Source organism: Salmo salar, chromosome 22 (assembly GCF_965601325.2).
Source record: "Salmo salar chromosome 22, fSalSal1, whole genome shotgun sequence".
Classification (NCBI taxonomy): Eukaryota; Metazoa; Chordata; class Actinopteri; order Salmoniformes; family Salmonidae; genus Salmo; species Salmo salar.
Window position 1 is genome coordinate 14,361,468 of NC_138312.1, and position 21,124 is coordinate 14,382,591.

Genomic DNA, 21,124 nt, shown 5'->3' on the forward strand with positions numbered 1-21,124 from the left:
AACTGGGAAAATTCTACGGATATTTTTGGTTACAAAGGTGATAATGAAAGTGTCTTTTTAGGAATTTTAAAATTGGACTTCTCTATGGGGCAGTCTATGGGAATTGTCCTTTTGGGCTTGACTTCAGCTAAAATGCAGTACCGAAAGTGCCCTCTGAGCACAGACCGGAACCCTGCCCCCCTGGACTGAACATGTCCCACAGGGGGAGGGGCGTGGGGAGGTGGATAGAAAGGAAGAGAGCTGTTTGGCTCACACTGACGTGCTGCTGGAGGCGCCTGTGTGCACAGGTAAGGTACTAATTCAAACTTCACAACGATTTTCATGCAAACTCACTCCTTGACTGAATTGGGATCATTGACCGACCACCACTATGCATTGCTTTGGGCTGTAGACTAATCTGTTCGATTGTTGCTAGGATTTAAGATGGTGGAGATGGGCTTGAGAGTGTTAGTTTGCATAAAGACAGAAACTGGCAGTGAGGCATACATAACTCAAAACAAATCAGACATGGGGGAGGAGTGTCTGTTCGTGTGCTAGAGTTCTCATGACATTTGCGTCATTTCAGCTAAACCTACAGTATGGCACATTTACAACCACCCCCTCCCCAATGATTAAAAAATATATAAAGTTAAAGCTTATTTACTGCATTTCTAAACATTTAAAACTCTAAAATGATATTCGGAGAGCAGCAAAAAAACAAGAAACATTTACTCCATCAATTTGGTTGCAGTAGGGACATGCATAACATTCTACAACAACATTTTATACGTGAATTAGCTGCAACGCACTAGCTCAGCACCGGGATTAAACACTAGTTTAGTTTCATGTCAAGTCAAACAGGAGTTACCAAGCCATCTACAGACGTCTTCCACCTCTGCACTGTTTAGAGAGGAAAGTCGTGCTGTTCACTGCAGCCAGAGTTGCTGGATATAATGACGAGATGCTTGTGTCTCCGCTCTAAGAATAGAATTCGTTGTCCACAGAGCGGGATGGCAGGCTGTCAAGCTTCAGCCAATTCCTCTCTTTGGATTGGTGGATACATCTCATAATTTGAGAACATTTTGGAATATTAGATGAGGGGTGTTTGCATCAACTGCCTGTATTCAATGGAGTGTGAGATCCCAGCTAACAACAAACGTTCTCACAACTTTAGAGAACGTTCCCTTACAGTCTCAGGTCATTACCTAGCGTTTTCATAGGAATCTTCCCATGACATGTCTAAGATACCATTCCCCCTAATGTCAAACAGTAATTACGTTATGGGTAAATTCTATGTTCTCAGAATATTCAATAATAATGTTTTAGACATGTTTTACTGGAACGCTGCAAACTCATTCCTGTGTTAAGTTTTCTAAGGGCAAGGAGAATATTCCATCAACATCCCACCAAACATACATAGAACATGGTTGCCATTTTCTCAGAATGTAAGATATCAATGTTCTAGACATGTTTTGTGGGAATGTTGCAAAAACATTCCTGTGTCCAGTTTTCTGAAGGTTAGTTGAATATGTCATTAATGTTCCACCAAACATACACAAAACGTGGTTGTCATGTTCTCAGAATATAAGCTATTAATGTTCTAGACATGTTTCATGGGAACATTGCATGTACATTCATGTGTCCAATTTTATGTGGGTTAGGAGAATATTTCATTAATGTCCCTCCAAGCCTATTATTTTAAATGGAAACTTAAATGAAAACAAAAACAAATTATGAAAAAACAATTTCATAAACTGAAATAAAATATTTAACAAACCCGTTTTGAAAAAATACAATTATTCTGAAACTATTATCTTTGACTAAAATGTAAAAAATTCAAGCTTCTGAATCTGCCAGGTCTCATTATAATTGACTTCATAATTTAAAGGTAGACTCAACGAGATGTTGTTGCCACGAGCAGCACCGCACATATTGGGAGCGTTTGAGTGGTAAGGCTAATGCAGCCGACTGTAGATGAAAGTCGAGGAGTGAAGTCGGGGGAGGTGCATCTGTGACAGCTGAAAGTCGTACACTATTGGGGTTTTCCAACAGCAAGGCTCAGATCGACATGGCAGTGTTGCCATTGTTTTCTAAAATGGTATTTGAAATAAACGTGTTACCACTGCGCCCCTCAGTTTGTGAACCACAGTGTTGTTGTACCTTCAACAGTCAACAACCGGACAGTGAGATTTGATAGAACCATCTCAGAAGAGTACGAAGTCATTATAGCTATCCAGTGATGATGTGATACTGACACACACACACACACACACGTCTTGGAAGGGTAAAAGGTCATTACATCGCTATTGTGATGTTGACACTAGTGCGACGACAGTTGAATCACTTCAGGATTCCAGAGGGGATTATATATATATAAAAATCCAGTGTTCTAATCACTGCTTTTCCACAGTTATGCTAACATTACGGCGAGGGAAGTAGCTAGCTAGAATGCTGTGCACCAAGATGTTGCATGTTCAAATCCCAGGTGGGGACATGTAAATAATAATTACTGTATGAATAAACATGCACAATGTAATTATGTATGTCAAATATGTCGGTTGAAAAGACAGACAACAGACTAAGAGCTGTGAAGAGCCTTTGTACCTTTTTAGTTATAGGTACATAGTTGTACAATTGCAGTTCGTACCTTAAAAGAGCCAGTAGTGTACCTTAGCGACAAGATGGTACAGGTACAAGAACATACCTTTGGAAAAGGTACAAATGTGCCTTTTTAGGTTACCACCACAGTGACAAAGTTCCTTTTTAAGTGGCAAAAATGTTCATCTAAGAGGGTTTTTGGGTGTTCTAACACTGTAGGGTATAAAACCTTATTTGCATATATCCCAGTGTGCCTTTTAAGTTAATTTTGTAATTACCAGTACCACCCATGACTGTGTTTGCAAGTGACTAAGACACGGTTGTTGCATTCAATGGCTTTCAGTCCTGTAGCCTTCATCAAGTGAGTGCCTAAGTGAATATTTTATAATTGAAATTAAACTCATGAGTCACAATACATTACATACCGTATATCATACTTTGACAGTTTTACCCCAACACAGTGGTCTGAAACTCGTGGTTTGCTGGCATCACATTATGCTGGCTTGCAAAGATATGTATTCCCTATCACCCGCAACCTGCATATAGAATGACTGCCAAGTTGGGGAACATTTCTAAATTGGACTACCTAAACCATTTAAACAGGAACAACCATCTCAGTAAATGCATGTTATTGATCTTATGCTAGACAAAGTGAAGTCAATCAATGTGCATGCAAAAACTTGTACAAATCTACCTGCACAAGAGCATGCTGGGGAAATATGATAATGATGGGCATGGTTTTTGAGTGTGTGATGATTGTACATTTTTATATTCAGAATATTGGGTCCAAAAATGTACCATCATACAAAATTATCCGCACATGTACCCTAAAAGGTACCGAAGAATACCATGTGAGATTATGTGTACCTCTGAAGGTACATTTTAAGTGTATTTGTATATTTTTGTACCCCTGATAACAATACTGTACCCTATCTGTACACTTATTACAGATGATCGAAATAAAAACATAATACATATGATAATAAGTTTGTTATGGATCTCAAAAGTTGAAAGGCCAAAAAAAAATAATCATACACTGATTTCATTGCTGTCTATTGACTTTTCAGTGACCAAAAACATGAATGGGTGGCTGAGAAGGCCATGGATTAATGCTAATTTACACAAAGAAATATTGATCTGTTGCAGCAGCTCAACATCATTTGGATGACAGCATAAAATTATTTTTTAAAGTATTGCTTGCATATATTTGCTACAGTATTTCACATGATGGGTCTTGAGTTAAAGGCCCACTGCAATCAAAATAATTTTTTCCTGTTATTTGTATCATATTGTACAACAGCTGATAAAACTAAGGGCTCTATTCAATCCGTATCGCAGAAATACAGCTTTAAAGAGTGATTGATTGAAATTACAAGGCAATATTCCCGCCTCAGCGGAGACTGCATTCATGTCGGTAAACACTGCAGATGTCGGCCCAATGGCGCGCTAGACATTTAAAGGTAATTTCCTATCTGTAACACTTCAGCAATACAGATTGAATAGAGCCCTAACACTGTAAAAGTGAACATTTGATCAGAGTTATTTCCTGGAAGTTGCTGGTTGAAAATGCATTCTAATCAGCACGTTGTGCATCTGTGGAGTTTTGGCTTGCCGGATGTCACCAGGTGGTATACGTTTTAATAGTTCCAAACCTCTCTGCACTTTGACACTCCAAGCAAAATTCTTGTTTGAGAAAAAGCTATTTCTGTTTATTTTTTGACAATTTGAATGGAAAACTATTACAGTAAGGAACTAAATTGTTATCCATAAAAGATATGATATTGAGATTAAAATGGCTGCATTGTGCCTTTAAGTCATTCCAGGGGTCTAATACATTGAGTTTAGATGCTATGTTTTGTACGTACAGTAAGCTTTCTCAAACAGTGAATATTGCCCTTGAAACTCTGTTTTGTAAGGCACCCTAGAGTCAACACCCAGGTCCTATATAGTGAAAAGACCTGGGTGGTGATCAGTGTATGCGCCAACTGGAGTAAAAAAAATCCAGTGATAATCCAATAATGGTTTGTAATATATACCTCTTGTCTGTGTTGTTTTTGTTTTAGCCATGGATGGTGTGTTGGAGGGAGCAGCTGTGGTGTGCGTGTGTAAACTGGCCTGCAGTCTTCTCTTCCTGCCCACGGTCACTGCTTCTCTCAGTGCGGTCAGCTTCTGCTGCAACTGCCTGCTGCTCTTCACAGACCTCGTAGTCACAAGTACGTGTCCATCTCTAACCTTATCTCTGCTGTGTACATCAGAGCTACAACGACCTGTTTTTCCTTGTAATAAGAATCGTCTGGAAAACAGAAAGGGGAGCAGTTGCTGAAGTCCATGAATAGAGTACATTTTGCGCACCTTTTGAATTTTAAAAGCCTGGTATACAATAAATCAAATTCTTTACATGAATAAAGACCAAAAATCAGCATTTTGAAATGTCCCTCGTCATGTTTCTTCAACTTCTAGGAAGATTCTAACATTTACATTTAAGTCATTTAGCAGACGCTCTTATCCAGAGCGACTTACAAAATGGTGCATTCACCTTATGATATCCAGTGGAACAACCACTTTACAATAGTGCATCTAAATCTTTTAAGGGGGGGTTAGAAGGATTACTTTATCCTATCCTAGGTATTCCTTAAAGAGGTGGGGTTTCAGGTGTCTCCGGAAGGTGGTGATTGACTCCGCTGTCCTGGCGTCGTGAGGGAGCTTGTTCCACCATTGGGGTGCCAGAGCAGCGAACAGTTTTGACTGGACTGAGCGGGAACTGTGCTTCCTCAGAGGTAGGGGGGCCAGCAGGCCAGTGGTGGATGAACGCAGTGCCCTTGTTTGGGTGTAGGGCCTGATCAGAGCCTGAAGGTATGGAGGTGCCGTTCCCTTCACAGCTCCGTAGGCAAGCACCATGGTCTTGTAGCGGATGCGAGCTTCGACTGGAAGCCAGTGGAGAGAGCGGAGGAGCGGGGTGACGTGAGAGAACTTGGGAAGGTTGAACACCAGACGGGCTGCGGCGTTCTGGATGAGTTGTAGGGGTTTAATGGCACAGGCAGGGAGCCCAGCCAACAGCGAGTTGCAGTAATCCAGGCGGGAGATGACAAGTGCCTGGATTAGGACCTGCGCCGCTTCCTGTGTGAGGCAGGGTCGTACTCTGCGAATGTTGTAGAGCATGAACCTACAGGATCGGGTCACCGCCTTGATGTTAGTGGAGAACGACAATGTGTTGTCCAGGATCACGCCAAGGTTCTTAGCACTCTGGGAGGAGGACACAAGGGCGTTGTCAACCGTGATGGCGAGATCATGGAACGGGCAGTCCTTCCCCGGGAGGAAGAGCAGCTCCGTCTTGCCGAGGTTCAGCTTGAGCTGGTGATCCGTCATCCACACTGATATGTCTGACAGACATGCAGAGATGCGATTCGCCGCCTGGTTATCAGAAGGGGGAAAGGAGAAGATTAATTGTGTGTCGTCTGCATAGCAATGATAGGAGAGACCATGTGAGGATATGACAGAGCCAAGTGACTTGGTGTATAGCGAGAATAGGAGAGGGCCTAGAACAGAGCACTGGGGGACACCAGTGGTGAGAGCGCATGGTGCGGAGACAGATTCTCGCCACGCCACCTGGTAGGAGCGACCTGTCAGGTAGGACGCAATCCAAGCGTGGGCCGCGCCGGAGATGCCCAACTCGGAGAGGGTGGAGAGGAGGATCTGATGGTTCACAGTATCAAAGGCAGCAGATAGGTCTAGAAGGATGAGAGCAGAGGAGAGAGAGTTAGCTTTAGCAGTGCGGAGAGCCTCCGTGACACAGAGAAGAGCAGTCTCAGTTGAATGCCCAGTCTTGAAACCTGACTGATTAGGATCAAGAAGGTCATTCTGAGAGAGATAGCAGGAGAGCTGGCCAAGGACGGCACGTTCAAGAGTTTTGGAGAGAAAAGAAAGAAGGGATACTGGTCTGTAGTTGTTGACATCGGAGGGATCGAGTGTAGGTTTTTTCAGAAGGGGTGCAACTCTCGCTCTCTTGAAGACGGAAGGGACGTAGCCAGCGGTCAAGGATGAGTTGATGAGCGAGGTGAGGAAGGGGAGAAGGTCTCCGGAAATGGTCTGGAGAAGAGAGGAGGGGATAGGGTCAAGTGGGCAGGTTGTTGGGCGGCCGGCCGTCACAAGACGCGAGATTTCATCTGGAGAGAGAGGGGAGAAAGAGGTCAAAGCACAGGGTAGGGCAGTGTGAGCAGGACCAGCGGTGTCGTTTGACTTAGCAAACGAGGATCGGATATCGTCAACCTTCTTTTCAAAATGGTTGACGAAGTCATCCGCAGAGAGGGAGGAGGGGGGGGGGAGGGGGAGGAGGATTCAGGAGGGAGGAGAAGGTAGCAAAGAGCTTCACTTAATATTAATACTTAATACTTCACTTAATTCACTTCACTTAACTAACCCACTTAAGCCTACTATTTCTCCTTGTTTTCACCATCATTGTAAAGCCCTAGTCATGTTCTTGCTTTGAGTCACTTCTGAATATTATTATTTATTTAATGTGATGAGTGATTCATTTATGTCTGTCCCTCATTTTAAGGTCATACAAAAACCCTGTCTCTCATTTTAAGGTCAACCCTGAACTCTCGTTTTTAATATGGTGAAAATATTCCTTTTTAAAAATATTAAAAGAAACATTGAACATCTAATAGTCAAATCATAGTGTAAAAGCAGGTGAGCTGGTTCTACTCTTTTCAGCCATTTTCTGATGTTTTGTGGTGGAAAACTGAGCGGGCCGAGCATAACACATCAACCCTGTTACCCACAGACAGGCTAGAAATGTTTTAAGTTTCAATTTTTTTGGTGACGTTTGCATTCAATTGCTCTCCCTGTTGCACACAACAAGCTTCCATTCCCCCAGTCACAAGGGGATTTATGGCTAATTTTAAGATGAAGTCGTCAACCCTGTTACCATCAAGCCTGTTACTTTAATGCACTTTATTGGCACTTACTATAGTCATTTTTTTATTTATTTAACTATTTGAGAAGAGAAGTTTATTTTTTAATGAAATTGAAAATGTGTTACAATTAGGTGAAATGAACACTACCCAAAATGTACTCTATTCGTGGAACGACCCCAATCTGGTTTATTACAAGTTCCAACAGGGCTCAGAAGCACCCTGTAAACCCAGCACAGAAGAAGAGACAGGCTGTCAAAACAAAAGGATGTAAAAAAATAAATAAAAAAAAGGCAGTGACTGTCAGCTGCTACAGAGTCATAGTGTTCACAGGATGGTCATCCAGTCTGGCCTCAACTGCTATCAACAGATGTGAGAATAAGCCATACGATTCAATATCAAGTCTAGTGACCATCAACCTGCACCTTCAGTGTTGTAAACACTCTAAATGATGTGTATTACAGAAAGGCAAAATATATCAACGTGCTAAACATTGTGTTAATCACTGAATACGAACTTTAGTGATCTTACATTTTAAATGGGAGTTCTTTATACTCCTATGGCCTACTTCAGTGTCCCAATCCTCATGCTGCTAGTCCCATCCTCCACATTTCTCTATTTGATTGATTGGTCTTTGTTGTCCCTCAGCTATCCTGGTTGTCCTCTGGTTTGCAGACCCCTGGCTACCTCAGTTTTCCACGTCCTCTGATGTCATTGCCCTGCGCTTCCTGCTCTTCCTCGGCCACACCTACTGGGCGGTGCTGCTGATGACCACTCCTCTTGTTGCCGTGGAGACTGCCATGAAGTTGCAGTGGCCCCAGGCCCATGGTAGCAGAGGTAGAGCAGTGGACGGAGACACAGACGAACATAGTAAAACTCCAGGCTCTGAAGCTCCTGCACATCACCATGGTGTGACGGTGGAGGTAGAGGACGGGCAGAGCAGGGACACAGACAGCCAGAGAGGAGGGAGAGAGGACCAGGAAAAGTGCCTGCCCCACATCATTTACTTCCTCTGCTGTCTGCTGGTGTGGGTTCTCTGTGGTGTCTGTGGGGGTCAGAGCTGGAGACTTTGGGTGAAGGTCTGCATGGAGAGGACCAGCTCCCTCACCATGTGCCTTCCCAGCCTCCCCAACAATGTCCTGTCTGCTCTGGGTGAGCCCTGCTGGGCCCTGGCCACCGTGACCTTGGCCCTCCTGCTGGTGCTGACGGTGGGCTGGGGCCTGCTCAGACGACACCTGGCCCACGCAGAGACGGACCCACACTCAACGACACACAAGGAGGTACATGGCACTGACATTCAACTGCCCGTACAAACATTCGCTGCACCATGCATGGCTGTAAACCCTGCGACGTCAGCGCTGTCAGACACACAGTCTGTTGACCCAGAGACAACACGGTCCAGATGCTCCCTTCACAGCCCATGTTCCGGGAACAACATACAGCTATCACTGGCTCACCATGGATACTCTGTCCTCTTATCGTTGGAGTGTTTGTCAGCAGACATACTAGAGGAACACAGAGAGACAGAAGGACTAGGAGACATGCCTCTCAGCAGTACTGTGGAGGAACACACAGACTCTACCTACAGGAGCCAGTGTGGGATGGGGCAGTGGGGCTTTCCCTGCCTGGGGGTAAACGTAATGACAGGGTTTGTGTGTCTGCTCATTGTCTGTGTGTTACCTCTAAATCTCAGCGTGAACATCCTACTGATCAGGCACATAGAGACAATGCTGGAGTGGAGTTTGAAGCTCTTATTGTTTGTACCCAAAGAAGCCACAGACAACACAGGGCTCTCCCAGTCAATGTAACACAGGCATCAAGTCAGTGTACTGGACAATAAACCTGGATGGGGTAGTGTTAGATACTAAAGTGTGGCTTGGGAATGGGATTGTGTTGAGAGGGATTTATTAGGTATTGTCCGGGGGTGGGATCAGATGAATATTACATGTACTGTAGACAGCTGGTCTACCTGTCAATGATAAAAAGTAAACAATTCCCCCTTTGACTGTGACTGTCTATTCATGCGTGCCGAGTGATCTCTGGGAAGCTGCAGAGGAGTGCAGAAAAAGTCAGGTTGAGGCTTGCTTTCCAGATCTATAGACATGCAACCCAATAATTAGGTTGCTGAAACAGTAGGAATACAGTAACAGTAGATGGGGGGGGGGGGGGGGGGGGGGGTGGTTCAGTTATCTGGTGTGTGATTTAGATTAGTTTGATGGGAGATGATCCGACTTCACCTTACCTCAGCAAAAGGCAAGTGATTTGTCATGTACGCTTAACAAGAAGTGGCTCTAAACACTACTGCCATTGGGGTTTTGCTAGGCATGAAACGACAACAAAGCTTTCTCTTCACTCAGGGGTTTTCTGAGTCAAGGAATTAGATTCCGCTTGATCACAGGCGCAGCAGGGAGCTGAATAACATCTGAGAAATTCAAGGTATTAACACACACACACACACACACACAAACGGCCTTGTTCATACAGGTACCACGTTGCAGACACATGCTGCATACCACCTAACGTCAGGTTCAAATGTCTCCGGAGTTCAGAGGAGATGCTGATATTACCCAGGCCAACACCAGAGGGCAGCCTGCAGCCAGCAACAACCGCAGGTAGCAACAACCGTAGCTCACAACGGAGACCTCTGAAGCTCCCAGGCTAGAATGTGTATTATATACAGTACGTTGAAACAAGAGATGGAGAGGGATTTCTCTAAACAAAGGAGTAACGTTTAGGTTGTGCTGCCCTTGAGAGAGCCAGAGGGCAAACACTGAGTCAACAGCAGGTAGGCCTAGTTAGCTACATCTTCCTGGCTGCCAAAGTATTCAGACCTGTACAGACAGATACACCGCAGAATAGTGATTCAACCAGGAGCCCAGAACAGATCAAAATGAGGCTTAGCTCATTCTCTCAAGTCTCCGATACTGGATATTGATTGAAATATATATATATATCTATATCATTATTATAGGTGTAGTTGCAGCCAAATTTATTGGCACCCTTGCACTTTTCATAAATAATTCCCTACTTCATCTAAGAAGTGAAATATTTTTTAAAGGTGTTATTTGATTTTCAACATTGCAGAACTTAAGTTTACAATTTTAATTGATGAATTAAATAAAAATGGCATTGACAAAATGAATAGCACCCCAGAGCTAGTACTTGGTTACACAGCCTTCGGCAATGATGACTGCCACAAATACTTATTGTAGTCATTGTTGGACACGATCTGACTTCAACCGCTTTAAATGCATAATCCACTTAGTAGTAGTAGTAATACCTTGTTATTGGTTAGCATGTTGGAGCTGGAGAGTGTTATTACAGTGGCAAGGGGAAGTACAGAAAGTCTCTCTATGTCCAAATATGTTATTGCTGTATATTAATATTTCTAAGGAAGTAGGTAGAGCCACAGTTGAGTCTCAGTTCCTGGTAAGGTCAGGCTAGTTTCTGTGGAACTAGGGCAGGGAGAGATGTAGAGTTCAACATCGAGGTGAGCACAACAGTTGAAGAGAGAAGAAACCTCTGGGAGGGGGGCCCATCCCAACAATAGTCCAACAGTAGTCTTATCTCACCTCCCTGCCCACGAAAATTCTGGACTCAGGAGGAGGAACAGACTCAGTTGTTGCCCAGCAACAGAGACTGATTGTTTATACTAGACATACTTTTAGTCATGTAGTGTATGTGGTAGAGGTCGACCAATTATGATTTTTCAACGCCGATACCGATTATTGGAGGACCAAAAAAGCCGATACCGATTAATCAGCCGATTTTATATTTAAAAAAATTCCTTTTTATTTATTTGTAAGATTGACATTACAACAATACTGAATGAACACTTATTTTAACTTAATATAATACATAAATACTATCAATTTAGCCTCAAATAATGAAACATGTTCAATTTGGTTTAAATAATGCAAAAACAAAGTGTTGGAGAAGAAAGTAAAAGTGCAATATGTGCCATGTAAAAAAGCTAACGTTTAAGTTCCTTGCTCAGAACATGAGAACATATGAAAGCTGGTGGTTCCTTTTAACATGAGTCTTCAATATTCCCAAGTAAGAAGTTTTAGGTTGTAGTTATTATAGGAATTATAGGACTATTTCTCTCTATACGATTTGTATTTCATATCCCTTTGACTATTGGAGACACTTTAGTATTGCCAGTGTAACAGTATAGCTTCCGTCCCTCTCCTCGCTCCTACCTGGGCTCAAACCAGGAACACATCGACAACAGCCACCCTCGAAGCAGCGTTACCCATGCAGAGCAAGGGGAACAACTACTCCAAGTCTCAGAGCGAGTGACGTTTGAAACGCTATTAGTGCACACCCGGCTAACTAGCTAGCCATTTCACATCGGTTACACCAGCCTAATCTTGGGAGTTGATAGGCTTGAAGTCATAAACAGCGCAATGCTTGAAGAATTGCGAAGGGCTGCTGGCAAAATGCAGGAAAGTGCTGTTTGAATGAATGCTTACGAGCATGCTGGTGCCTACCACCGCTCAGTCAGACTGCTCTATCAAATATCAAATCATTGACTTAATTATAATATAATAAACACACAGAAATACGAGCCTTAGGTCATTAATATGGTCGAAATCCGGAAACTATCATCTCAAAAACAAAAGGTTTATTTTTTCAGTGAAATATGGAACGTTCCGTATTTGTGCAGAGGTGACACATTTTCCCTAGTTAAAATAAATTCATGTTAGCAGGCAATATTAACTAAATATGCAGGTTTAAAAATATATACTTGTGTATTGATTTTAAGAAAGACATTGATATTTATGGTTAGGTACACGTTGGAGCAACGACAGTCCTTTTTTGCGAATGCGCACCGCATCGATTATATGCAACGCAGGACAGGCTAGATAAACTAGTAATATCATCAACCATGTGTAGTTAACTAGTGATTATGATTGATTGTTTTTTATAAGATAAGTTTAATGCTAGCTAGCAACTTACCTTGGCTTCTTACTGCATTCGCGTAACAGGCAGGCTCCTCGCGGAGTGCAATGTAAAGCAGGTGGTTAGAGCGTGGGACTAGTTAACCGTAAGGTTGCAAGATTGAATCCCCGAGCTGACAAGGTAAAAATCTGTCGTTCTGCCCCTGAACAAGGCAGTTAACCCACCGTTCCTAGGCCGTCATTGAAAATAAGAATGTGTTCTTAACTGACTTGCCTAGTTAAAAAATATAATAAAAACATATATATATATAAAAAATAAAAAAAATAGGCAAATCGGTGGCCAAAAATACCGATTACCGCTTGTTATGAAAACTTGAAATCGGCCCTAATTAAATCGGCCATTCCTATTAATCGGTCGACCTCTAGTATGTGGACACCTGCTCGTCGAACATCTCATTCCAAAATCATGGGCATTAATAAGGAGTTGGCCATCTAGAATGTTATTTTATGCAGTAGCGTTAAGATTTCCCTTCACTGGAACTTAGGGCCCTAGCCCGAACCATGAAAAACATCCCCAGACCATTATTCCTCCTCCATCAAACTTTACAGTTGGCACTATGCATTCGGGCAGGTTCTTTTTAATTATTTTTATTTTTATTAAATGCTTTTATTTAACCTTTTATTTAACTAGGCAAGTCCGTTAAGAACAATTTCTTATTTACAATGACGGCCTACCCCGGCCAAACCCGGACGATGCTGGGCCAATTGTGCGCCGCCCTATGGGTAGCGTTCTCCTGGCATCCACCAAAACCAGATTCATCCGTCGGACTGCCAGATGGTGAAGCGCGATTCATCATTCCAGAGCCTTTGGTGTCCGACTGGATTTGTACCAGAACTTAGAACCTAACACTATCAATGAGCTTGCTGCACCTTTGTACTGGCAATATGGCCCACTGTTCAGCACCAAACGGATCTAATTCTGCTGTTTTCAGCTCTCACCATAGGTTTTGGATGTGATTTAGATCTGGACTCATCACTGGCCACTCCAGAACAGTCCAGTGTTTCTTCTTGAATCATTCCAGGGTGCTTTTTACACCGTTTTTGGACACTGGGTTGAACATTGCACTCAATCTGCTGATTTCATGATGTCTTGCACACATTCAAGGTAGCAAAGCAACCACACAGTGTCTTGTTTTGCACGCTTTGTACAAAATAATAAAATACAGTTCTACAGGATATTTCTTAACGTAGCTCTTTATTAGCTAGCTACAACTTGCATGTTCACGTATCTCCAACCATGATCAACTGACCATGACCTAACCATCTGGATGGTCTTAACCAATCATAGCACAGTACGATACGGCGGTAAAATGCATCCAATTATAATTCTGTATGTTTACACATATATTACATCCCCCAATTTTTAAAACCAAAGAAAATGTTTACGTATTCTAAGTGTTTCTTTTGAAAACATGCGCTGCAGTTTGAACTCAATGTAAGTAACCATTTATATTGCATACTACACCAACTGAATCAACATAGACTCTGAAACAATGATCCAGCATACTGTTACTTTTCGAACAAGGGATTCTCAGCAACTCAGCTTCACTGTAGAAATGACATCTTAACATTTCAAACAAATACAATATCAAAGCATTTCAAGTGAACTTTCAATAACAAGTTTACAGTCTGGAACTCTTTTAGGGCAGCGATCCGCCTACACCCTTTGACATTTCACAGGTCTAGGACAGCTCTGGGCTTGACCTCTCTTCCTGACCTTGTGTGATATGATGCTGAGCATTCTTCTGTGTCAGTCAACAGTTCTTGTGGTATTGCAGGTAAGTATGGTGTATGTTGTGCTGTGTGTGTGTTTAGTCCATCTCGTTCTCTTTCAGGGGAACAGTTCATCTCAACAGTGTGTTGTTCTTTTGTGTTCAGTAGGTGACAACGATTGCGGCGGTAAACCGCTTCTTCTGCGGTGCGGACGTGATATGAACGTTCAGTGTCAGCTGGCTGGATGACGACTGCTGGCTTCGAGGCCATGCTCCTGGATTCTAACTGACTCTCCATCGATCAGTGGTGGCAGTGGTCTAGCTGACCTGTCGTTGTATCGCTTTTGTTGTTGTTGTCTCTGTGCACATTTTTCATGCATTTCCTTGTAGCTGACGACCTCAGGTTGCAGCTGCTGGTTGGTGCTGGGAAGGATTGAGTGAAGTCTGCGGCTCATCAACAGCTGGGCTGGTGATTTGAAGTTGTCAACTGGAGTGTTGCGGTATTCAAGGAGACTGAGGTAGGGGTCTCTTGTCTGCTTTTGCTTTGTCCATGAGTGATTTAGCAATCTGCACAGATTTTTCAGCAAGGCCATTACTTTGAGGGTAATGTGGGCTTGTGGTGACGTGTAAACTCCCATGCTTTTCTGAAGGATTCAAACTCATTTGATTTGTAACAGGGCCCATTGTCAAATATTAAAGTCTCTACAATGCCATGCCTGGCAAAGGCTGCTTTCAGCTTGTGTATCACAGCTGCAGATGTGGTGCTGTGAAGCTTGTCGAGTTCGAAGTATCTGCTGTAGTAGTCCACTGTTACGATGTAGTCCTCGTTGTTACAGGTGAACAGATCGGTTGCCACGACCTGCCAGGGTCGGTCTGGGATACAGTGAGGTAACATTGGCTCTTTGGTGTTTGAGGGGCGCCGTTGAAGACATATGTTTGCACATTCCGGGCCAAAACAAAATGTCCCGTGCTCTCTGTTTGCACTTTTCCATGCCCATGTGTCCAGCATGGATCTTTGTCAAAATCTCTCCTCTGAGACTGGTAGGAATAATGATTTTCTCTCCTTTGAAAATGATTCCGTTGTTCTGTGATAGTTCATCACGATTGTTCCAGAATTCTGAGACGCTCTGAGGGCATTTTCTCCTCTCCTCAGGCCATCCATCCTGTATGACTTTCCTCAGCTGTGCGAGTTGTGAGTCCTTGTCTGTTTCTGCTTGGATCTCCTTCAGTTTTGTGTCACTAACTGGTAAGTTGCTGTACACAGTGTGCACTTGCATGTCCATGCCCTCACTGAGGCTGCTGTCCTTGTAGGTAAGAAACTTCCTGGAGAGTGTGACTGCGACAGGGATGTCTTTGCCTGGACGGTGAGTGATTGTGAAGTCGTATTTTTGTAGTTGAAAGATCATTCTCTGTAGCCTTGGCGGGGCTGCGGCTAGTGGTTTCCTCATGATTGACTCAAGGGGCTTGTGGTCGGATTCCACAATGACTTGTCGTCCATATACGTACTGATGGAAACGTTTACATCCGAACAGAATGGCGTAGAGCTCCTTTTCGATTTGAGCGTAGTTGATTTCACAGTCTGTGAGAGATTTGGAAGCGTAGCCGATGGGCTTTCCTTCTTGCAGTAGCACTGCACCTAGTCCATACTTCGACGCGTCCACTTGGAGTCTGAGCTCTTTGTTGGGGTCGTAGTAGGCAAGGATTGGTCCTGGTTCTCTCGTGATCAAGTCTTTCACATTCTGGAAAGCAATGTTGTGTTCTTTGTGCCAGAGAAACTCACTGGACTGCTTTAGCAGTTGACGCAGGGGTGCATTAGCATTGGAGAGGCTGGGTGCGAACTTGGCTAAGTAGTTGACCATGCCAAGCACTGTTTCATCTCTGCACGGTTTTTTGGTGGCTCCATTTCTTTTATGGCTGAGATCTTCTGTGGATCTGGCTTGATTCCAGTAGCTGTGAGAAGATGTCCGAAGTAGCTGACCTCTGTAGGGCCGACTGTGCTCTTCTCGGCGTTGAGCCGGACTCCTCACTCGCGGGACCTTTGCAACATCGTGCGGAGGTTTCGGTCGTGCTCCTCTTTGGTTCGACCATAGACAAGGATGTCGTCCACAATTGCCACAACTCCGTCGAGGCCTTTCGTACATTTCGTCGATCTTTCGCTGAAACTCGTCTTGGGCTGAGATAATCCCAAAAGGCAGGCGACGGAACCTGTAGCGTCCAAACGGTGTGTTGAATGTTGTGAGCTTAGATGACTCTTCTGTGAGCTTGATAGCCCAGTAGCCTGATCTAGCGTCCATGACACTGAAGTAGTGTGCTCCCGCTAGCTTGTGTGTGATGCCATCTAGCGTCGGTAAAGGATAATGGGGGCGTTTGATAGCCTTGTTCAAGTCTCTTGGGTCGAGGCATACTCGGAGCTTGCCTGTGCGTGGTTTCTCCACCACCACTAACACGTTTACCCAGTCAGTCGGTTCTGTAACCTTGGTGACTATGTCAGATTGCTCCATGCTCTCCAACTCTTTCTTCAGACGAGCACGGAGAGCAAGGGGAATCTTTCTCGGTGGGTAGACCACAGGGGTTGCGTCTGGGAACAATCCTATTCCTGTAAAAACATCAGCAAACTCCTCTAGTACATTTTCTGTCTCTACTGGTGCTGTCACTGATAAAACTAGCTTGATGAGGTCCATGTCTAAACATGCTTTAAGACCTAGCACTGCAGGTGCTCTAGTGTCAACAACGTCCAACATCATGTCACTTTCCTTGTATTTGCATTTGAAAGTGCATGTGCCTTTTACTGGGAGCTGTTCACCACCATAACCAGTCAGTCTGCGCATGGTGGGCTGTAGCTCGCACTCAGATCTCAAGCTGCGGTACTTATTCAGAGGAATAATGTTTACTTGTGCACCAGTGTCTAGTTTGAACTTTAGCTCTGTGCCTTGTGTTCCTATCTCAAATGTCAGCAAAGGCTCGCTCTGTCTCTGATATTTGACATTTCTGTGTCACTGAATCAATAAACAGTTCATCGATTGACATTTCATCTTCACTAACTGCGTGTACTGTTTTTCTACGGTAAGCTCTGCACACTTTTGCAAAGTGATTCCATTTACCACATTTAGTACACCGTTTGCCTTTAGCTAGGCAATTTCCTTGTTCGCCAATGCACTTTGTATCCACATGTTTTGAGTCTGTGTCGCTCTGTTTTAGAGTTATGTCTCTCTCCGTTCTGAAACGCGCTCTCTGGGCACCGGAGGTGATGTCTGCCTGACCGCGTGCACTGCTTGTTCACGTGATGCGCTCGTGTTGCCGCGCGAAATGCTTTTCATCTGAGCCTGTGCTAGCTCGTGACATCTGGCTATGTCGATAGCTTTGTCCAGCGTTAGCTCAGACCCAACATTCAAATGTTTCTCTCTCACTCGCGGTGAGTGTATTCCAAATACAATACGGTCCCTGACCATCTCATCCTTGTTTGCATAATTACAGTCTTTCACAAGCAGACGCAGTTCAGTCACAAACTGTTCAAAAGACTCGCTAAGCTCCCTGCACTTTCTCGTGGAATTTGGACCTAGCGAAAATCGTATTGGTCTTCGGCACAACATATGCTTCAAAACGATCGTAGTATGTTTTCAGGACCTTTGATTCAGCCTCGGTAAGTGTCCATGTGTTGTGAATGGCTCTTCCTCTTTCCTTCAGAGGATCCGTGAACATCAGCTCCACATGCTGTTTGTACTTACGCCATGCATCGGGTAAGTTTGTAGACTCCCAGTCCATTCGAGGTGAAGGAACTCCAGAAAAATCCATCTTTTAAGACCTTTTACTCTGACACCATGTCTTGTTTTGCACGCTTTGTACAAAATAATAAAACGCAGTACTACAGGATATTTCTTAACGTAGCTCTTTAGTAGCTTGCTACAACTGGCATGTTCACCTATCTCCAACCATGATCAACTGACCATGACCTAACCCTCTGGGTGGTCTTAACCAATCATAGCACAGTACGATATGGCGGTAAAATGCATCCAATTATAATTCAGTATGTTTACACATATGAATATTACACACAGCATTATAAAACTTACCCCATAATTGATTGTAGGAAGGTTGTTATTTTCTTTGAACGGTTCATTTGGTCGTTGGTAAACATATGAAGACCTCAGTGCTGAAGGAGTCAAAAGAAACTCACAGGGCACAGATGTCTGTTCAATGTCTAGTTTTAATTGACATTTGGTTGTTGTCAACCAATGTGAATTCAAAGTGATATCAACCAAAAATGTCACCATTTCATTGGATTTAGGTTAAAAGTTGGGTGATAAAAAGACGAAATGACCTTATGTTGATGACTTTTTGCAAATCCAGTCATTTTACCATGTTGATTCAACATCATCACGTCTATTTTTGGGGGGAGTTGAAATGACGTGGAAACCAAGTTGATTCAACCAGTTTTTGCCCAGTGGGAAGCCTGATTTTTAACTTCTCAAAAACCCACCTAAAGAAGCCTACATCCTGGAGAAAATATTCTGTGGACCAATGAAACTAAATCAGAGCTCTTTGGCAATTCAGATCAGCGTTGTGTTTACTGATGATCAAATGAAGCATTCAATGAAAAGAACACCCTCCCTACAATCAAAGATGGGGGAGGTTTGTTAATGCTGTGGGGTTGCTTTGCTACCTCTGGAACTGGGGGCCTTGAACATGTGCAAGGCATCATGAAATCAAAAGATTATCAGGTGTTTTGTTCAACCCAGTGTCCAAAAACGGGGTCTCCATTGAAGTTTGTGGGTCTTCCTGCAGGACAACAACCTCAATTACACATCGAAAAACACTCAGGAAGGGTTAAGAAGAGATGCTGGACTGTTCTGGAGTGGCCTGCGAAAAGACCAGACCTGAACCACATCCAAAATCTATGGTGAGATCTGAAAGGGAACCCCTTATATATTGAAGAACTACAGCATTTTGCTGCTGGAAAATGGTGCAAATTGTTAGTACAAAGGTGCAGCAAGCTCATTGATGACAACAATAAGTATTTGTTATTTTGGCCAAAGGCTGTGCAACCAAGTACTAGCTCCAGGGTGCCAATCATTTTGTCAATTTTCTAAATTCAAATCATAAAATGAAGTTTACAAAAATAAAATTGGTTTTGTAATGTTATATCCAATAACAAGGTGTGGTGGCCAAACGTTTTTATTGAAGAAATAGTGAATTATCTAAGAAAAGTGCAAGGGTGCAAATATATTTGGCTGTAACTGTAAATGCATTATGTACATTTATACAACGGGTGGTTCTAATCCTGATTGGTTAAATCTATGACGTTAAAATGTATATTTACTCTGTTCCATCTGAATGTACATACACACTTTTGAAAGAGAGAGGGTGCGTCTGTAGCACTGACACACTGTGAAGTTCAGGAGCTGATGAAACGATGAGGAAATGTCTTAGCTGCAACTTCTGCCACAGGGCAGTTTGATTCAATCAAGAATTTAGTGATTCTGTTCATTTCCTTGCTAGTTGAACAGAATATCAGTAAGGTGTCATACATGACATTCAAATGAATGGACAATTCAAAAAGCTTATAAGGAATATGAGTCCCAGGCATGAAGTAAGGTGTTACATGCATTGGGGAAATGCAGCCCTCATTTCACAATATGCCAACTCCCAAACACGATGCTAATGTAGAAATGCACAACACGGCTATCAGGGATTCCATTAACATACGCTTAATCTGTGTCTGGTTAATTCTCAGTACACATATCTAAGAGTGCACAAATCCAGGTGATATAAAGAAATCACCTTTGAGAAACTGTATGAAATGATTCTCTTTCGTATGTTGAAGTCATCCCATTCTGTATGGACGATATACATTGTGGCCGAAAAAGAGCGCTGCCGCTTTAATGGCACCCGAAAAATGTATGAATAGTGGAATATTACGCAATATTAGTGTTTGTGAATATGCTACATTGAATTTATATTATTGTGGATTTATTTGTTATTTTCTTATTTCTGAAGCACATCATTTGTGTTGAGAAAAGGGTTTGTGTTGGTTTTATATAAATACATATTTGAATTGACAAATCACCTGCTACGTTCCCGTATTTTCGGTTGTTGTTACTATAAATCCTCTGTGGTCACCTCGAAGGCAGAATCACTCCCACGCAAAACATCTCAAACAACCATTACCGCTGTATAAGACCTGAATATGCCCTTCAGGCGCTACATTTACAAAAAAACTTATGTTCAAAATGCTTCTTTGTTCAAACCGTGAGCGTGCAGATATCACTCAACAAAATATCATTGTGACGAGAGTTCCCGCTCGTCATCTTTCTCAAGGTCACTCTGTATTAATTTACTTTCTGATCTAAAGTGTATGTGGTCTACTCAGTGTCTATGGCATTTCATTTGATAGAGTGAACGCTCGCTCTCCAGCTCATTCAGTCACTACAGTTATGGTACCAGTGAGAGAACAGCCCTACTTACCATCAGCTCACTGTTCTTAGAAGGACAGCGAAGCCAAAAGCTCACACTACACCCATAGCTGAACCACATGTACCTGCATTAAATGGTGAGGGTTTCATAAAGATCTCCCCATGGCAACAAAAAAAAATCCCTTTTTATTTGAATGTACAAATTCTCCTGAGTTGAAGTTAGATTGTTTGCTCCTTCACAGGAGTGTAAGAGGAGAACTAAATACTGTAGAGGAGAAGTACTGAGATCTGGTCCTGGGGTGATTGACTGACGGTTGTTAGCTGCTCTGCTCTGTTGCCAGGTCCACAGCTCCTCTGTAATAATGATGCAACTAGACTCAATCGGCCCTGAATTAGCATGTACAATGGAGCATGAGGTAATGTCACACTACAAGCGTAACCTTTCCTCCAACAACAGCACCGACATCAAATAGCTGGCAAACCGCTGCGTCTTACTTCCGATGTTCACTTTATACAATGGTTTCATAAAAAAATGAGTGGGCTGGCCT

At 43.1% G+C, this 21,124-nt stretch overlaps 1 protein-coding gene across 2 annotated transcripts; it reads left to right on the plus strand.

Moving 5' to 3' along the window:
- The first annotated feature begins 139 nt into the window (after positions 1-139).
- LOC106582821 (uncharacterized) lies at positions 140-9,495 on the plus strand. Of its 2 annotated transcripts, none has more exons than XM_014166294.2 (3): positions 140-287; positions 4,641-4,790; positions 8,139-9,495. In XM_014166294.2, exons 2-3 carry the CDS (start codon positions 4,643-4,645, stop codon positions 9,296-9,298), a joined length of 1,308 nt encoding a protein of 435 aa, XP_014021769.1. In that variant the 5' UTR covers positions 140-287; positions 4,641-4,642; the 3' UTR covers positions 9,299-9,495. The 2 variants fall into 2 exon arrangements, with proteins under 2 accessions (XP_014021769.1, XP_045561723.1); XM_045705767.1 differs by having other exon boundaries at positions 8,166-9,495.
- Positions 9,496-21,124: the final 11,629 nt, after the last annotated feature.

Coding starts and splice junctions, on each gene's coding strand:
- LOC106582821 (XM_014166294.2), top strand. CDS start 4,643: ATGGATGGTGTGTTGGAGGGAGCAGCTGTGGTGTGCGTGTGTAAACTG. Junction 4,791..8,138: donor CACAGACCTCGTAGTCACAA/GTACGTGTCCAT, acceptor GTTGTCCCTCAG/CTATCCTGGTTGTCCTCTGG.